This window comes from Podarcis bocagei (genome assembly GCF_964188305.1).
Source record: "Podarcis bocagei genome assembly, chromosome: 5".
NCBI lineage: Eukaryota > Metazoa > Chordata > Lepidosauria > Squamata > Lacertidae > Podarcis > Podarcis bocagei.
In genome coordinates this window covers 96,576,408-96,591,842 of record NC_138129.1, presented here as the reverse complement: position 1 = coordinate 96,591,842, position 15,435 = coordinate 96,576,408, and the positions used below count along the sequence as shown (strand labels likewise).

The 15,435-nt window shown below is 45.0% G+C and overlaps 1 protein-coding gene and 1 long non-coding RNA gene across 7 annotated transcripts in view; one reads left to right on the top strand and one right to left on the bottom strand.

Annotated features, from left to right (window-relative positions):
• The window catches only part of ABL2 (ABL proto-oncogene 2, non-receptor tyrosine kinase), a gene marked incomplete at its 5' end in the record, with an annotated part of 85,332 nt that overhangs the window by 27,368 nt on the left and 42,529 nt on the right, over positions 1-15,435 (top strand). For all 6 annotated transcript variants that reach the window (XM_081194320.1, XM_081194319.1, XM_081194318.1 and 3 more), the window contains 7 exons: positions 2,658-2,828; positions 4,216-4,511; positions 7,001-7,273; positions 8,659-8,743; positions 10,948-11,125; positions 12,959-13,143; positions 14,447-14,599. In XM_081194320.1, coding sequence (XP_081050446.1) covers positions 2,658-2,828; positions 4,216-4,511; positions 7,001-7,273; positions 8,659-8,743; positions 10,948-11,125; positions 12,959-13,143; positions 14,447-14,599 — 1,341 coding nt within the window. The remainder of the gene's footprint in view (positions 1-2,657; positions 2,829-4,215; positions 4,512-7,000; positions 7,274-8,658; positions 8,744-10,947; positions 11,126-12,958; positions 13,144-14,446; positions 14,600-15,435) is intronic.
• On the bottom strand, positions 4,546-6,990 carry LOC308587198. The gene is made up of 2 exons (XR_014008289.1): positions 5,030-6,990; positions 4,546-4,997 (listed from the first exon to the last, which is right to left on the bottom strand). It is a non-coding gene; the product is annotated as an uncharacterized lncRNA (long non-coding RNA).

Here is a 15,435-nt window from a genome sequence, read left to right as displayed (position 1 = left end):
ATTGAGGTGTTTGCTGAGCAATCTTTCCATTAGGTTAATCTTCAACAAATGTCTTGTTCAACTCGGGAATGAGCTGCCTGCCCTTGGTTGAGTGTGTCTGCCTTCATGTTCTGCTCTTACTTGAGGGCGGTGGTTTTCAACCAGTGTGCCGTGACACCCTGGGGTGCCTTGAATGATGGTCACGGGTGCCATGGGCAACACTGGCCTCTGCCCCTCTTTCCTTCCCTCCCGCCTCTGATGCCCTCTCGCATCTCTCCCTCCCAAGGCTTGCACAGCTGTTTGTTGCAGCAGCCCTGGCTACAAGGTCCCCAGGCGAATGGTGCCTCTGGGGCTGGTCAGAAGGTGCTGGTTGCCAGGAGTTGAGGCAGTCTCTGAGTAAGCAAGCAAGTAGGCGAGGGAGCCCAGCTGACCAGTCTGTCAGCCTTTACTGTTGGGAATGGACAGACAAGTCCCAGGCCTCTGTGGGGCAGTTTGAGGAAGCACCTCTCTTTGAGGTGGGCAGCTCAGAGACCAGGGGTGGCGGCAGCGGCTGCCCAGAGGACTCCCAAGGAGAGGGGAGAGGAGACCGAGGGAACACTCCGCATGGGAGGGTGTTCAAAAAAGGGTGAGAGGCTGCCAGCTCTGCAGGCAAGGGGTGACATAACTGGGCTCCTGAGCCCCATGGGGGTGCCACAGAAAGAATGTAGTTGGTCAAGGAAGCCATGGACTCAAAAAGGTTGAAAACCTCTGCTTTAGAGTGTTTTCACTTACATGGCAGTTGAATGTTTTTGCTGTGGTGCCTGATTTAGCCATACAGTTGTACTTTGGTTTTTGAACAGCTTAGTTCTCGAACGTTTTGGCTCCTGAACGCCACAAACCCGGAAGTGAGTCTTCCGGTTTGTGAATTATTTTTGGAAGCCGAACATGCGACTGGGCTTTTGCAGCTTCCAATTGGCTGCAGGAGCTTCCTACAGCCAATCAGAAGCCACACTTTGGTTTCTGAACATTCTGGAAGTCGAGCGGACTTCTAGAACGGATTCCATTTGACTTCCGAGGTATGATGTACCTGTATATCAAATGGGGCTGCTTGTTTACTTATTTTTATTTTAATTATTTTAGCCCCATCAATGTACATGGGGCTTTAGCATACAGTACAGTATGACAGATCCCTACTTAAAGGATTTGCAATATTTTTATTTTGTTCAAATTGACAAAAGATCAACTGTAGCTATAAAAGGGGGGGATCTGTGTCTAATCTGGTTCAAAGCTGTACTTCCCTTTGAACTTGAAATTTAATTTGATGGTTTAAGAGGTTCAGGCCTTAAAGGAAAGGGGAAGCTGAAGCTTGCTTTGCCCAGCAAGAAATTTGGGGAGCTTGGCATATCAGGAATGAAACAGTTCTGAGGTTGTGTTTATGGTCTCATCAACCAATGCGTTGTCTTAGATTATTGCCTTTTAAAGTATACAATCACGGAGAGTATTTCTCGAAATATAAATAGCCCCCCCCCCCATTTCTTCTTGACCTGTTTGAATTAAATCCCTCTCCATATGCTGTAAATTCTTGTTGCTGGCATCCATTTGTCTCCAAAGACAATGGAGTGCACCTCTGGGGGCAAAGCCAATCTGCGGGAGAATCACAGCACTTGCTGGGGCTACAGAGACTGGTAACTCATAACTGTTGCATACTGTGTTGTTTTTGCTGCATTAGCAGCAGTAAAGTGACCTCTCCGGGGTGCATGCCTGGGCAGTATCTATGGAGGTCCTGGGCTGCGTCGCTGATGTGGTCAAAATAAAAGCAGCTTGGCACCAAAATGGCACCAGCTTGGCTGCATGCTGTAAATGACACTTTTGTTACCGCCTTACCTGGACTTGTGGTCATGTGACCTCAGGAGACGTAATAGGTAAGATTGTGGCTATTTTGCCAATTGCCTGAAGCTCTGCTCAGTTAGCTCTTTGGTGCCTGCTTTGTTATTTGGCAAAGGCAGCTTATCCAGCTGGCAAAGAAAGCAAGTGCCCCAGGCAGGGGATTTTAAGTGCTACTGAGAGCAGCAGAGGGACGCGAGTGGCGCTGTGTGTTAAACCACAGGACTTGCCGATCAGAAGGTCAGCAGTTTGAATCCCCGCGACGGGGTGAGCTCCTGTTGCTCGGTCCCAGTTCCTGCCAACCTGGCAGTTTGAAAGCACTTCAAAGTGCAAGTAGATAAATAGGTACCGCTCCAGCGGAAAGGTAAACGGTGTTTCCGTGCGCTGCTCTGGTTCGCTAGAAGCTGCTTAGTCATGCTGGCCACATGACCCGGAAGCTCTACGCTGGCACCCTCGGCCAATAAAGCAAGATGAGCGCTGCAATCCCAGAGTCGGTCATGACTGGACCTAATGGTCAGGGGTCCCTTTACCTTTAAGGGCAGCAGAACAGGAGAAATGTGATCCATGGGCCCCAACTCTTATCCATTTCCCTGGGGCTTGTGCACGATAATTTCCTACCAAGTCATATTAGTGAGCAGAGGAGGTGTCCTTTACATTCTTTTGCTTCAAGCACCAAAATCTCTTGCATTACTATTGTTGCTGAGTTACACTTAAAAATATTTGTTTCCATTTGCTGCTCAGGACCAAATTCAGTGTGTCGTTGGATTTTAAATATGAATACTAAACAGACATATTCTTTCTTTCTTTTCCCTCAGAGGCTCTGCACCGCCCCTATGGTTGTGACACAGAACCCCAGGCACTGAATGAAGCCATCAGGTGGAGCTCCAAGGAGAACCTCTTAGGAACCACTGAGAGCGACCCCAATCTTTTTGTTGCACTTTATGATTTTGTAGCAAGTGGTGACAACACACTGAGCATCACCAAAGGTAAGCCAAACCATCTTCTGGGGAGGGGATGCATTGCAAAGATGTATGATCTTGTTCTGACTCTGGGGCAGCACTACAGTGGTGCTCCTATGGAGACTGAGATGTTGCTGTTGCTGTCCAATAAGAGAGAAGAGTCTGTAGCACTAGGAACAATATATAAGGTGGCTTCACTACACTTCTTCTGGCACACTTACAAACCACACGCAAACATGCTCCTGTCTCTCACACCTCTGCCTCTCTGTCCAAGGGCATTTCTCCCTGTCTCTCGCAGATCACACATACAGAAACAAGCCTCCCCACCCCCACCCCACAGACCACACATGCATCTGTCTCTCCCTCTCTGCCCAGTACATTCCTGTCAATTACACACACACAAAGCGTACTTGAACAACCCCACACACAATTCAGAGAAGCCCCTCCATGGGCAAAGTAGGTGCCTGCTTCCAGTTCCGTGTGGCCAGCAGACATCAGAGGCGAGTGGGGAAGCTGCCCTGCCTCTCCCATCCACCCTAAACATCCTTGCAAACTAACCAGAGTACAAAAGCACCAGCTCTCCTAGCTCAAGCAACTGCTCCTCACTGCTGTCTGATTTCCAGAGGGAGGGGAGGAAGGAAGCATAACTGGAAAGCAGTGGTGCCAAACAGAACTAAGGGAGTGCCACTGCCACCTGGTTTTCCCAGTCAAGGCTCCTGTGCCTTCGATAGCTGCATGCAGAAATTAAGAATCCCATATCAGGAAAATAGCTAGGGAGAAAAGCTGACACTCCCTATTTTTGTATTTATTTGTATTTGTAATTTTTAACTTCCATGCTTTGTAATGTTCTATTAAATGCTTAGAAGTGGGGTTTTTTTTTGGGGGGGAGATATAAAGAGGTAGGGTTTTTCTGGAAATGTAAAGTGGTATAGAAATGATTTAAAAAAGAAATCACTTGAGGATTGCTGTGCCTGCAGGAACCACAGATGACCTCCGCATGTGCCAGACTGGTGATCCCCAAATTTCTGCCTTGTGGACATACTTCTTCAAATATCTGCTAAAGTTTGTCCTGAATACTGTTCCCACAACCAGTTATATAATGGACAAATATGTATGAGGTCTTCAAACATGTTTAAACCACAAGGACAGATACGTTTCTTAGTTAGGGTAAAAAAAAAAAATGGACAGAAAGGATTAAGCTGCCCAGTCCCCTGAGAAGACAGGAAATTGTTAATAATCTTTTTACTCCTCCCACAGCCGTGCTGGACAGACTCCAGTTTATTTCCTGTCTCTAGCCTGAGCAGGTGGCCTTTCTTGAGTACTTTGTTCCGTCATTCCTCATTTTTTGGCAGGGCAGATGAAATATTATCAATCACACTTGACCCACTTGGAATTTTCTCCTCTTGTGCTTCAGGTGAGAAGCTACGCGTACTGGGCTACAACCAGAACGGTGAATGGAGTGAAGTACGGTCCAAGAATGGTCAAGGGTGGGTTCCAAGTAACTACATCACCCCAGTGAACAGCCTGGAGAAGCATTCCTGGTATCATGGGCCAGTGTCACGCAGTGCAGCTGAGTATCTGCTGAGCAGCCTCATTAATGGCAGCTTCCTAGTTCGGGAAAGTGAGAGCAGCCCGGGGCAACTGTCCATCTCACTCAGGTACGAGGGCCGTGTTTACCACTACAGGATCAATACCACCGCGGATGGCAAGGTAAATCCTCAAGGGAAACCCATTCTTTTAATAAAAAAAGGATCCGCCTTCATTGCTGTTTGAAGTAAAGACACTTGGAAACAGCCTGTTGCCGTTGCTTTAAGCGAAAGATTTGCATAGATGCATTGCACTGTAATGCCAGACCTTACCCAGGAGTGATGTGTTGATGGGCCTCTGCTTGCCCCCTTGCTCCATGTTAGGAACAGCAGACACCATGCAAGGTTCCCGGGAATGTCTGTGTTAAGCCACAGCTCAGCGTTAGGTGTGAACTGAGTCAGTATGTGAATGCTCATGGTTCCTCAGGTCATGCCCTGGAGCACAGAAGGAGCAGGAAACCTTCAGCACATAGGCCTGAATAGGCCCACCACACGTCCCCATTGGGCCTGTGAGGCTGTTTCATCTAGTCCAACTCACCTGCCCTACACCCAACATTATAGATGATGTCGTCAAACATGGCTTGGGTGAAAGGGGCTTTATCAGCAGTGCCTGCATTCATCCATGCGCAGCACTTTCCATACTATAGCACATCCTTTCTGCCTAGACATTTCAAACCATGTGGGCAAAAGCTGGTCACCTGATGCCATTGTGGTGTCAGGTGATGGAGAGGAGGGTGGCACACCTGTCATACTTGTCCCATGGAGGGTGTGTGTGTGGAGATAAGGATCTGGCCACCGGACAGGTCCAGTGCTCCACAAGAGACAGGGGTGGCTCTGTGGTCTAAACCACTGAGCCTCTTGGGCTTGCCGATCGGAGGTTTGGCGGTTCGAATCTGCATGACGGTGGTGAGCTCCTGTTGGTCTGTCCCAGCTTCTGCCAGCCTAGCAGTTTGAAAGCACACCAATGCAAGTAGATAAATAGGTACCGCTGCAGCGGGAAGGTAAACAGCATTTCCATGCGCTCTGGCACTTGTCACAGTGTCTTCTTGCACCAGAAGCAGTTTAGTTCTGCTGGCCACATGATCCAGAATGCTGTCTGTGGACAAACGCCTTACTAGTTCCCCACTCCTGCTCTGGAGGATGCTCAAGCAATGTCTAGATGGGGGTAGCCATTGTTGTGTCTGTGGACAAACGCTGGCTCCCTCGACCTGAAAGTGAGATGAGCGCTGCAACCCCATGGTCGCCTTTGACTGGACATAACCATCCAGGGGTCCTTTACCTTTACCTTTGGACCACATCTCCCATTAGCCCCAGCCAACATTGCCAATGGTCAGGAATGATGGGGTTTTTAACACAGCAATATCTGTGTTAGCCACCCCTGCTTAAAAGGTAACTAAAGAATCACAGTGTAGTTGGCTGTTAAGCTGAATGTTGATCTCCTTGTTAACAAATTTCATATGTGGCCTGTGCTACTATGCTGGGATAAGCACAGTCGAACTTCTTTATATCCCACTCCATTCCAGGAAATAATATAGCCTTGATAATAGTAGAATGACTCTAATTTATTTCTATAATGTTGTCTCAAGAAGCCATAGCGAAGCTCATTGGGTGGTGGCCTTGGGCCTAACCTACATCACAGAGTAGTTGTGAGGATGAAATAGAGGGGAGGAGAACAATGTACCCCACCTTGAGCTCTGTTCTATGAGCTCCTTGGAAGAAAAAGATGGCATATAAATGCAATAAATTTTAAAAAATAGATTTTTTAAAAAAGCACAATTTTATTAATCTAGATTTCCGAGAGAGCCTACAAAAGAGAACCATAAAACAGATCAAAAACATCAGAAACAAAAGCAGTTATTGTAGCAACAGTAAAAATACAAAAAGCTGTAGATATAAAACCAGCTAAAATCCTTGGCAATTTTTTTTTTTAATGTCTAAAACGTGGCTCTTCTGGCAACCCGGTCCGATGGCGGCATATAAATAACAGTAATTCTTATTAAGAAAGTCTAAATAGATCTTAGGAAATGGAAGGATTTTTTTAGTCTTTCACGCGTTAGTTTGCTGCTTGATTTTATCAATTTTTGCATCATTCTTTCACTTGGTGTGGAAGACAGTGAAATCTGAAGCAAGTGAGAACAAAGACATCAGAGGCTATGTGATTCTGAAGTCTTTCCTACCGTATTACTGGAGCAATATATTTGGCAGACTCTTACATTGCATATTTGGACCAGATACTTAAAAGATGCAACTTTTAAAAGTACTTTTCCAGGGTCAAATCCTCAGCGTATTGGTTTTTTTAGTAATCCAGCTAGACACAGTAGCAGACACCATTGCTTACCGAACTGCCTTTGAATCTTGTATCTGAGAGATTTGCAGTGGAGTGATGTGACTATAACAATCTTACATTAAAACGTTGTTTTAAAGGACATTTTTCTGATCATTCTTAAATGAGAAAATATTTCATAAGAGGATTTTTGTGTTTTCTTACCTTCCCATTTTTCTATTTCACGCTTCTGGGGAAACCCGAGTTTTCCTCCCCAGCCCCTTTCTAGACATTCACATCTTCTTCCTTCTTGTCCGGTTCATATCAACTCTTCATTCCCTCTTTAACAGGTGTATGTGACAGCCGAAAGCCGTTTCAATACTCTGGCAGAGCTAGTTCACCATCACTCGACAGTAGCTGATGGCCTGGTGACAACCTTGCACTACCCAGCACCAAAGTGCAATAAGCCCACAGTCTATGGAGTCTCCCCCATCCATGATAAGTGGGAGATGGAACGGACTGATATCACTATGAAGCACAAACTTGGTGGAGGACAGTATGGAGAAGTGTATGTTGGGGTATGGAAGAAATACAATCTCACAGTTGCTGTGAAAACACTCAAGGTATGTTGCTAAGGAGTTGTATTTATATTTTAAACCTCGTTTGATCAGTTTTTATACTTATAAGTCACTTATAAGCCAATTTTGGCATCAAGCAGCTGTTGACATCAGTCTGTCTCAAGAGACAATGGAGTGCCCCTCCAGGGGTGAAATCAAACCATGTTGTTTTTTCTGCATCAGCCGCACCAAAGTGACCTCCCCAAGACTGGGCAGTGTGCCTGGAGGTCCCAGGCTGCCCAGACGACAAGACCCCCCTCTCAGCCTCACTGATGTGGTCCAAAGGAAATCAGAGTGATATGTTTGGCACCAGCTTGGTTGCAGGAGGTGCCAGAAGGAGACATACAAGGCACCATCCAACCGCTTAGAGAGACCACTCCGGATTTGTGTAGGGCTTACTCCTTAGCCCTTTCTTCTCCCAGAGACACCTTGCAAGACAACGGATGTTTAGGCTCAGAGTTTTCCTTCTCCTAGATGGGCTATCTTCCCAGGTTGACGAGCACCATTGGCCCATCACCTCTCTCGACAGCATGTGCAGAAACCACCCTTTTGACTGCTGGACCCACTCTTGATCTCATTCACTCAATCTGGCAGAGCCTGTTAGGTGAAGTCCCTAACCCACTGAGGGTTTGGGACACATGGGCTACCCTCATTTGGTTTAGTGACTAGTCAAAGCTGTTCCTGGGGTGTGTCCCATTGTTGCATGCTGAAAGCTTCTTGGAGCCACAGTTGAGCTGAATGCAGGGTGGAGACCAAAGGTGCATAAACTTCCCTACGTGTTCCCCACCAGAGGTCCTGCCCATCTCCTAACACCCCATACCCTCTGCATCATGCAGTATATTAAATAAATAGAGAGATAGTGTTATTTGAAGGTCTGCCTGCACCCACATGAGATCACCCATGGAGGCCCCAGGACTCACAGTTGGTGGGTACGAGACAGGGCCTTCTCAGTGGTGGTGCTATCATGAAACTCCCTTCCATGGGAAATATACTTGCTTCCTAGTTAAACAAACTGTAAGATATTAGCTGTTTACACCTGCTTTTAGCGGATTAATTTCAGGCTGGTCTAGGCTTTCAGGTATAATTTAATCAGATTAATATTTTTGGTTAGGGTTTGCTTTCTGTTTTACTGCTGGTTTTTAGATTGAATTGTTGTATTTTTGAGTCTGTGTGGTCTTTTTAATTTGTTTTGTGATGTTTTGTACAAATACCTACATTACTAATCCTACCTCAAAGCTTTGTGTGACAAGTTAGCAAACATTTTCAGTAACTTGAATTCCCTTTTAATTGTGGCCTACTGTTCTACAGTTGTGTTCCTTTTTTTTGCAAATGCCATTGAAGTCTATTCCATAATTTCTATTTAAATTAATTGCAGCTGTTTTCACTTTCAGGAAGATACAATGGAAGTGGAGGAATTCTTGAAAGAAGCTTCTGTTATGAAGGAAATCAAGCATCCAAATTTGGTGCAATTATTAGGTAAATGCACTAATATGACCATACAGTAATGTGTTTTGCTTTCTGTTTTAATTCATTCACAGTAATACTGTTGTGCTAAACAAACCTGCCCTTCAAGAACAGTTGGAGTAGGCCTTCCAAATTATGTTTACTTTGGCAAGTTTGAACAAAGCTCTAAGTGTGTAAAACCTACATTTTGTAAGATTGTACCTGTCTTACCCATTGGGTATAACTACCCTGTCTCTGGACTGCTGTACACTGGACATAATATTGCCATTCTGGCTATGCACCTAAAGCAAAAAACACATGGGTCCAAACATTGTAGTTGTATTTTATGTGAGCTAATAGGGGTAGGGGGAGAATGGAGCAACTTGGTGCCCCCCTTTTTTTTTACTTCCTGAGAACATTTAAATGTTTCCAGTGGAAAAATTGGAAACCTGGAAGGGCACTAGAAAAAAATCATGTGCCTTATTTTCTTTTCTGGAATGAGTGAAATGCTTTGTAGTGCAAAGCTCTACACATTTTGAGTGAGTGATATGACATTTTTTTTACGTTAGGCAATTTTCAGAATTACTGTTAGGCTGTTTCAGAGGAAGCAGAATCCACATTGAAAAGGCGCAAGTGAAATAGGATTGGGAGTTTGACAGTCCCTTGCCCCCACTTTATTGTTGTTTGGTTTTGGTTTTTGCAATGCATAGTACAGTGACTGCTCCTACATAATCTGAATTATTCTCACGTTCTGATCCATTAAGTTCTACACTTCCAGTTTTGTATGTTGATATTTCTCACAGTTCTTGTGATTTACATTGCCATAGTAAGACAAAATGCAGAAATGCTGGGAATGCAAAGAACTTCAACGATCAGTACTGCACCCCTTATGAAACAGATGCTTGTGTGGTAGGGCTTGTATGTCACATTCCACTTCTGGGCCAAGGAATTTTGTCTCCATTGAGACACAATGATCCATTCTAGAGTTTTTAAATGGCTTGTATAGCTGTGCAAAGTACTTTATAGTCTTGTTTACCATAGAATAACTGGAGAGAACACGATCGTTCCCACTTTATATAAGGAGAACTGGGGCGAGGTTACAGTGATGTATTCATGGTCTCAGACAACCAGTGATCATCCATCCTAAGACCTTGCAATTGTGTATAGTTCCTTGCAGGGTGAAGTGTCAAACTAAATGGATACCAGGTGGTGGCAATATGGGCAACTGAAGTTCTTTGAACAATGAAAATGGTCAGATCCGTACTTCACCTAGCCCAGTATTGTCTCTTCTGACTTCAGTGAATCTCCAGGGTCTTGGGCAGAGGTTTTCCCCAGTGCTCCATGTAGCGTGAGATGTTGAGGATTGAACTTGGAACATGTGCTCTGTCACTGGCCTATGTCTTTATTGAATCCCTTCCTCTCCAGCTCAGTTTCAGAGTTTTCACTGTTAGGGTGAATGCGATATCTGGTTCTGCATACTAGCTTACTGCACAGGAATGAGTTCACTGTGTCCCACTATGTTCAAATGGTGTTTATCTTCATCTAGGTCCTTAGCTGCTGCGATAAAGTTTAGTTAGTTTTTGAGCTGGAGATCATTTTTATTCCATTAGCAATAGAGAAGTTGCATTTTAATGTGTCTGTGGGATTTAGTGGATCATGCTAGATGTGACCTTGTTGCAACCAGTTGTGGCGACTTCTTTGTGGACGAAAATGGCAGGACATTCCTGCAGTGGAAGGAAGGAAGGAAGGAAGGAAGGAAGGAAGGAAGGAAGGAAGGAAGGACAAAGCCTGTTTGTCTATTTGTTTGTTTTCCGCTTTACTGCAGTCCCAATTCTGAACCAGAGGCACTGCATAGTCACTGCATAGGAACAGCTGTCAGCATAATATCCATTCCCTGAGTGAGGAAGCTTTTAATTCTGGAAAAATCGTCCATGTTTGCCTCCTCTGTCAAGCTTAGTGCCAGTTTAACCATGTTTCTTTTTATTTCCTCGGGTGATTATTTCCTTGTTCTGTTTATCCAAATCCTATTGTGTGGAAATCCTTCCCTATGACACTGTGGAAATAGGAAAATCAGTGCTTACCTTGGAAACTTGAACATAACCACACACACCCCACACACCTTATCTTAATACTACCTGCTGTTCCAGCATTTTGGGGACTCTCTGCTTCAGTCACGTTAGAAGATTGTACCTACAGTAAGAGATAAACCTTACCAGACTCTACCATCCTCCTGCCAGGTGTGTGCACTCTGGAACCCCCGTTTTATATAGTGACAGAATACATGCCGTATGGGAACCTGCTGGATTACTTGCGGGAGTGCAATCGGGAGGAAGTGACTGCTGTTGTCCTGCTCTATATGGCTACCCAGATATCCTCTGCCATGGAATACCTGGAGAAGAAAAACTTCATCCACAGGTTAGCAGAATGTCTTGACTTCCGTAAAAGGAGGGTGGGAGTGTGGGTCTGGGTGACCTTCCATGAGGAACTTGGATAAGATCTGATTATATGCTTTTCAGGAGAACTCTTGCAAGTCCTGCTCATGAGGCAATTGCCTCCTTAACAGAATAGCTTTGTGCCAGCTATTCTCTCTGGACAGAGCTTAATATATTTCAGGTTTTCTAAACAATCCTGAGCTTCTAGCTTTCACGTGAGGGGAAACATAGCAAGTTTCCTCTGAGAAAAGAAGTTTAAAATGTTAAATATCTCGATTAAATATTTGAAGGCTCAGACAAGTTAGGAGAACACTTTGGGCAGCAGCGGTGAATAATTTGTTACCTACACAGCTCAGTGTCTCTCCTGTGATCATACCATCTCCCCCCCCCCAAAAAAAAGAGAATTCTTCACGTCCCATTTTCTCCACTCCTGTATCTTTCGTCACTTAAGTCCTTGCATGGAAATGTAAATCCTGGTATGGCAGGACACTAGAGTAAAATCAAGGAAATTTACTGTAGTACTCATATTTTCTTGTTGTGTTTCAGTTTTGCCTCTCCTATGAATTGCATATGCTTTTGTCCAATAGCTGTATCTCATCTGTTCTTGCTTTGGTGTTTTAAGAGTTCCATGAGTCCCTCAGAGAATAGTGACTACAGTTTGTATTCTGAAAGGGCCTTTGTTTTGGGGTACATTCTTCTATTGCAGTAGACTGTCGTCTGTCATCCAAATTGCTGCCTTGTTTGGCATGTTCAAGAGGCATGAATTTGGAAACTAAGCCTCTTTAGACCAGAATCCAATAGTATTCAAGTACCTTTCTATTTCCCTGTTCTCTGATTTGAATTTCAAAGCTTCACATAAGATGATTGCTCAGCATGATAGCATAGTAAGATTTACTGCGCTCAGCGGAGACTGTCACTGGCTGTTTAGTAGCAACCAGAAGCTGATTTACTGTAGCCCATTTTCATGCTTGCAGTGTACTTAATTAAAAGTGTTCCATGTCAAAGGAGGGAGTGCCATTTATTTTGGCAGAAGCTTTGGCCTTGTTGCAAAGAGTACAACTTGGTTACAGTGCTTCAGGCCTTTGCTCTAAAGAAGTGAAATGTTGTTGTTGTTTAGTCGTTTAGTCGTGTCCGACTCTTCGTGACCCCATGGACCAGAGCACACCAGGCACTCCTGTCTTCCACTGCCTCCCACAGTTTGGTCAAACTCGTGCTGTTAGCTTCGAGAACACTGTCCAACCATCTCGTCCTCTGTCGTCCCCTTCTCCTTGTGCATCTTTCCCAACATCAGGGTCTTTTCCAGGGAGTCTTCTCTTCTCATGAGGTGGCCAAAGTCTTGGAGCCTCAGCTTCACGATCTGTCCTTCCAAAGAAGTGAAATAATGAGGCACAAATACAGACTTTGCACAGCTCACATTCTTTACCACCTGTCCCCAGCTGTGGATTCTGCACTCAAAATAAACTATGCAAATTTATAGCATGCAATTTGCACAGCATCCTTGCCTTCATTTTGATTGCTTGAGAGACCACAGTGAATATGTTAGCGATGCATCCCTGGGTGTTATAAAACATGGAGGCAAACAGAGAACAAGCATGCCAGGCACCAAAGCTGTACCTTTCAAACACTGAAGTGTTGATCAAGCTCCACATGTTAGTAAGCAGACCTCTAGAACCACAAAGGCTAAATATGTTCCTGTGCACCCAGTGGCAACCAGTATTGAGCTGTAAAATCATATTCACTTATCTGTGCCAGAAGGTTTAGGGTGAATCTTGATGGCACCAGAGGTCATCATTCTGCAGTGTCTTTGTTTACACAGGGATCTAGCAGCTCGCAATTGTCTGGTTGGAGAAAACCACGTGGTGAAAGTGGCTGACTTTGGATTAAGCAGACTGATGACTGGAGACACTTACACAGCTCACGCTGGAGCAAAGTTTCCTATCAAATGGACAGCCCCAGAGAGTCTGGCCTACAACACATTCTCAATCAAATCAGATGTTTGGGGTAAGAAGGGAGAACATTGCTCTTATGCATGGAGTTCCTGTGTACATTTAAATGTGGGCTGCTCTGGTATTCTTAGAATGAGCTCTAATCTAATACAGCTAGAAATGTATTTTGCCCGAAACCTCATAGTCAGGTTGTAGAGAACTGTTGACACCACCTAAAGGTAAGACCTTTTCGCTTATGGAGCACAAGCCAGTGGGGTAGCTGGGGCTGTCACAAAGAACATTGTAACATTGAAGTACCTCTTATCTCTTCAAAATCATAAACATAATTTTTCTTATGGATGGGAAACCTTTCTACCACATTTTGATTAAAATCTGTCTGCCGGTGGGTAGTTAAAATTACTTCGTGGCTGTCCCTGCAATATAACCTGAAGTTGAGGCTTAAGAACCTACAGTGGTACCCCTGGATGTGAACGGGATCTGTTCCGGAGCCCTATTTGCGGCCTGAAGTGAATGCAACCCTCGTGTGTGCGGGTCACGATTAGCCGCTTCTGTGCATGCGCGTGACATCATTTTGACCGTCTGCGCATGGGCGAGGGGCGAAACCTGGAAGTAATGTGTTCTGTTACAGTGGTGCCCCGCAAGACGAATGCCTCGCAAGACGGAAAACTCGCTAGACGAAAGAGTTTTCCGTTTTGGAGGTGCTTCGCAAAACAAATTTCCTATGGGCTTGCTTCGCAAGACGACAATGTCTTGCGAGTTCCTGCTGGGTTTTTTTCCTCCCCCCCCCCTTTTTCTAAGCCACTAAGCCGCTTATCAGCTGATCCGATCAGCAGATAAGCCGCTAATAGCGCTAATCCTCTAATCCGTCAATGGGCTTGCTTCGCAAGACGAAAAAACCGCTAGACGAAGAGAATCACAGAACGGATTCTTTTCGTCTTGCGAGGCACCACTGTACTTCCGGGTCGCAGCGGAGCATAACCTGAAAGCGCTCAACCTGAAGCAACTCCAACCCGAGGTATGACTGTACTCTGATTAATTTAGATTGCCACATCAAAGAACAACAGCCCCAAATCCTACGAACTTTGCTCGGCGTGCAGTTTCCCTCTACTTTATAAGTAGTAGTTCTAAAGAAGCTGCTTTCTGCCATAGTTTAGGAAACACTGGGTCATGAACTGTCCTTCCTTGGAGGTATTTAAGCAGAGGTTGGGTGGCCGTCTGTCATGGATGCTTTAGATGAGATTCCAGCATTGCAGGGAGTTGGACTAGATGACCCTTGAGATCCCTTCCAACTCTACAATTCTGTGATTCTATGAAATGAGAGGAATATCAGGTTAAAAATGACTTTGTTTAACTTGCAGCCTTTGGAGTCTTGTTGTGGGAGATTGCCACCTATGGAATGTCACCTTACCCTGGCATTGACCTCTCTCAGGTTTATGATCTACTGGAGAAAGGCTACCGGATGGAACAACCTGAAGGTTGCCCCCCAAAAGTCTACGAACTCATGAGAGCATGTGAGTATTGCGTTCTCGTCTTTACCTTTAGTAACAAAGCATAGATTGGAGACATCGTGAGAACATGCAGGAGGACGGGCCGTCCTGCCGACTTGCCATAACAGACAGGTTGCATATAGAGCTGGGAGTAAGTCTGTTAGCATGCAACCAGTCTCTTGTCCACAGTGCAAGAGAATCGTTACCAGCTGACATCTGATGTAAAAAATCAACAGAAGCAAAAGACGGGTCCATTGACACAAACTTTCGCTTAGGGGTTTGTGCAGACCCCATGTCACTTAATACAACAGCATCAGTGTTGTATGAAATAGAATCTAGGGGATTTCCATTAATTTCTTTGTCTCATGGTGACACAGGGGAAAACTCTTGAAAAAAACAATTCTGACAAAAACCATGGGGTTTGGATCCAAAGTTGCTTGCGTAAAAGGCCATAGAAGCGGAGAGCCCTCCTTCTCTGCAACTTCCTGAGCCCTCCAAAAAGCGTCTCTGGAGAATTGGGAGACCCTTCGCAGTAAGGACTGTAGTAGGGTGGGAGGAATTGCCAAAAAAAACACCAGGCATTCCTCAATATTCTTTTCAACTTTTGTAAAGTTAAACACAAACAACAAATGAAATTTCTTTGTAACCAAGCATGTAGACCTCTGTATATTTTTCAACTTGCAGAACACCAAGACTCTGGTGACTGCTCTAAATTCCGAGGCACCAGTTACTTGCCTTTTAGCTGTACAGTACTGTGTCCAGGGACACGGGTGGTGCTGTGGGTTAAACCACTGAGCCTAGGGCTTGCCGATTGGAAGGTCAGCGGTTCGAATCCCCACGACGGGGTGAGCTCCCATTGC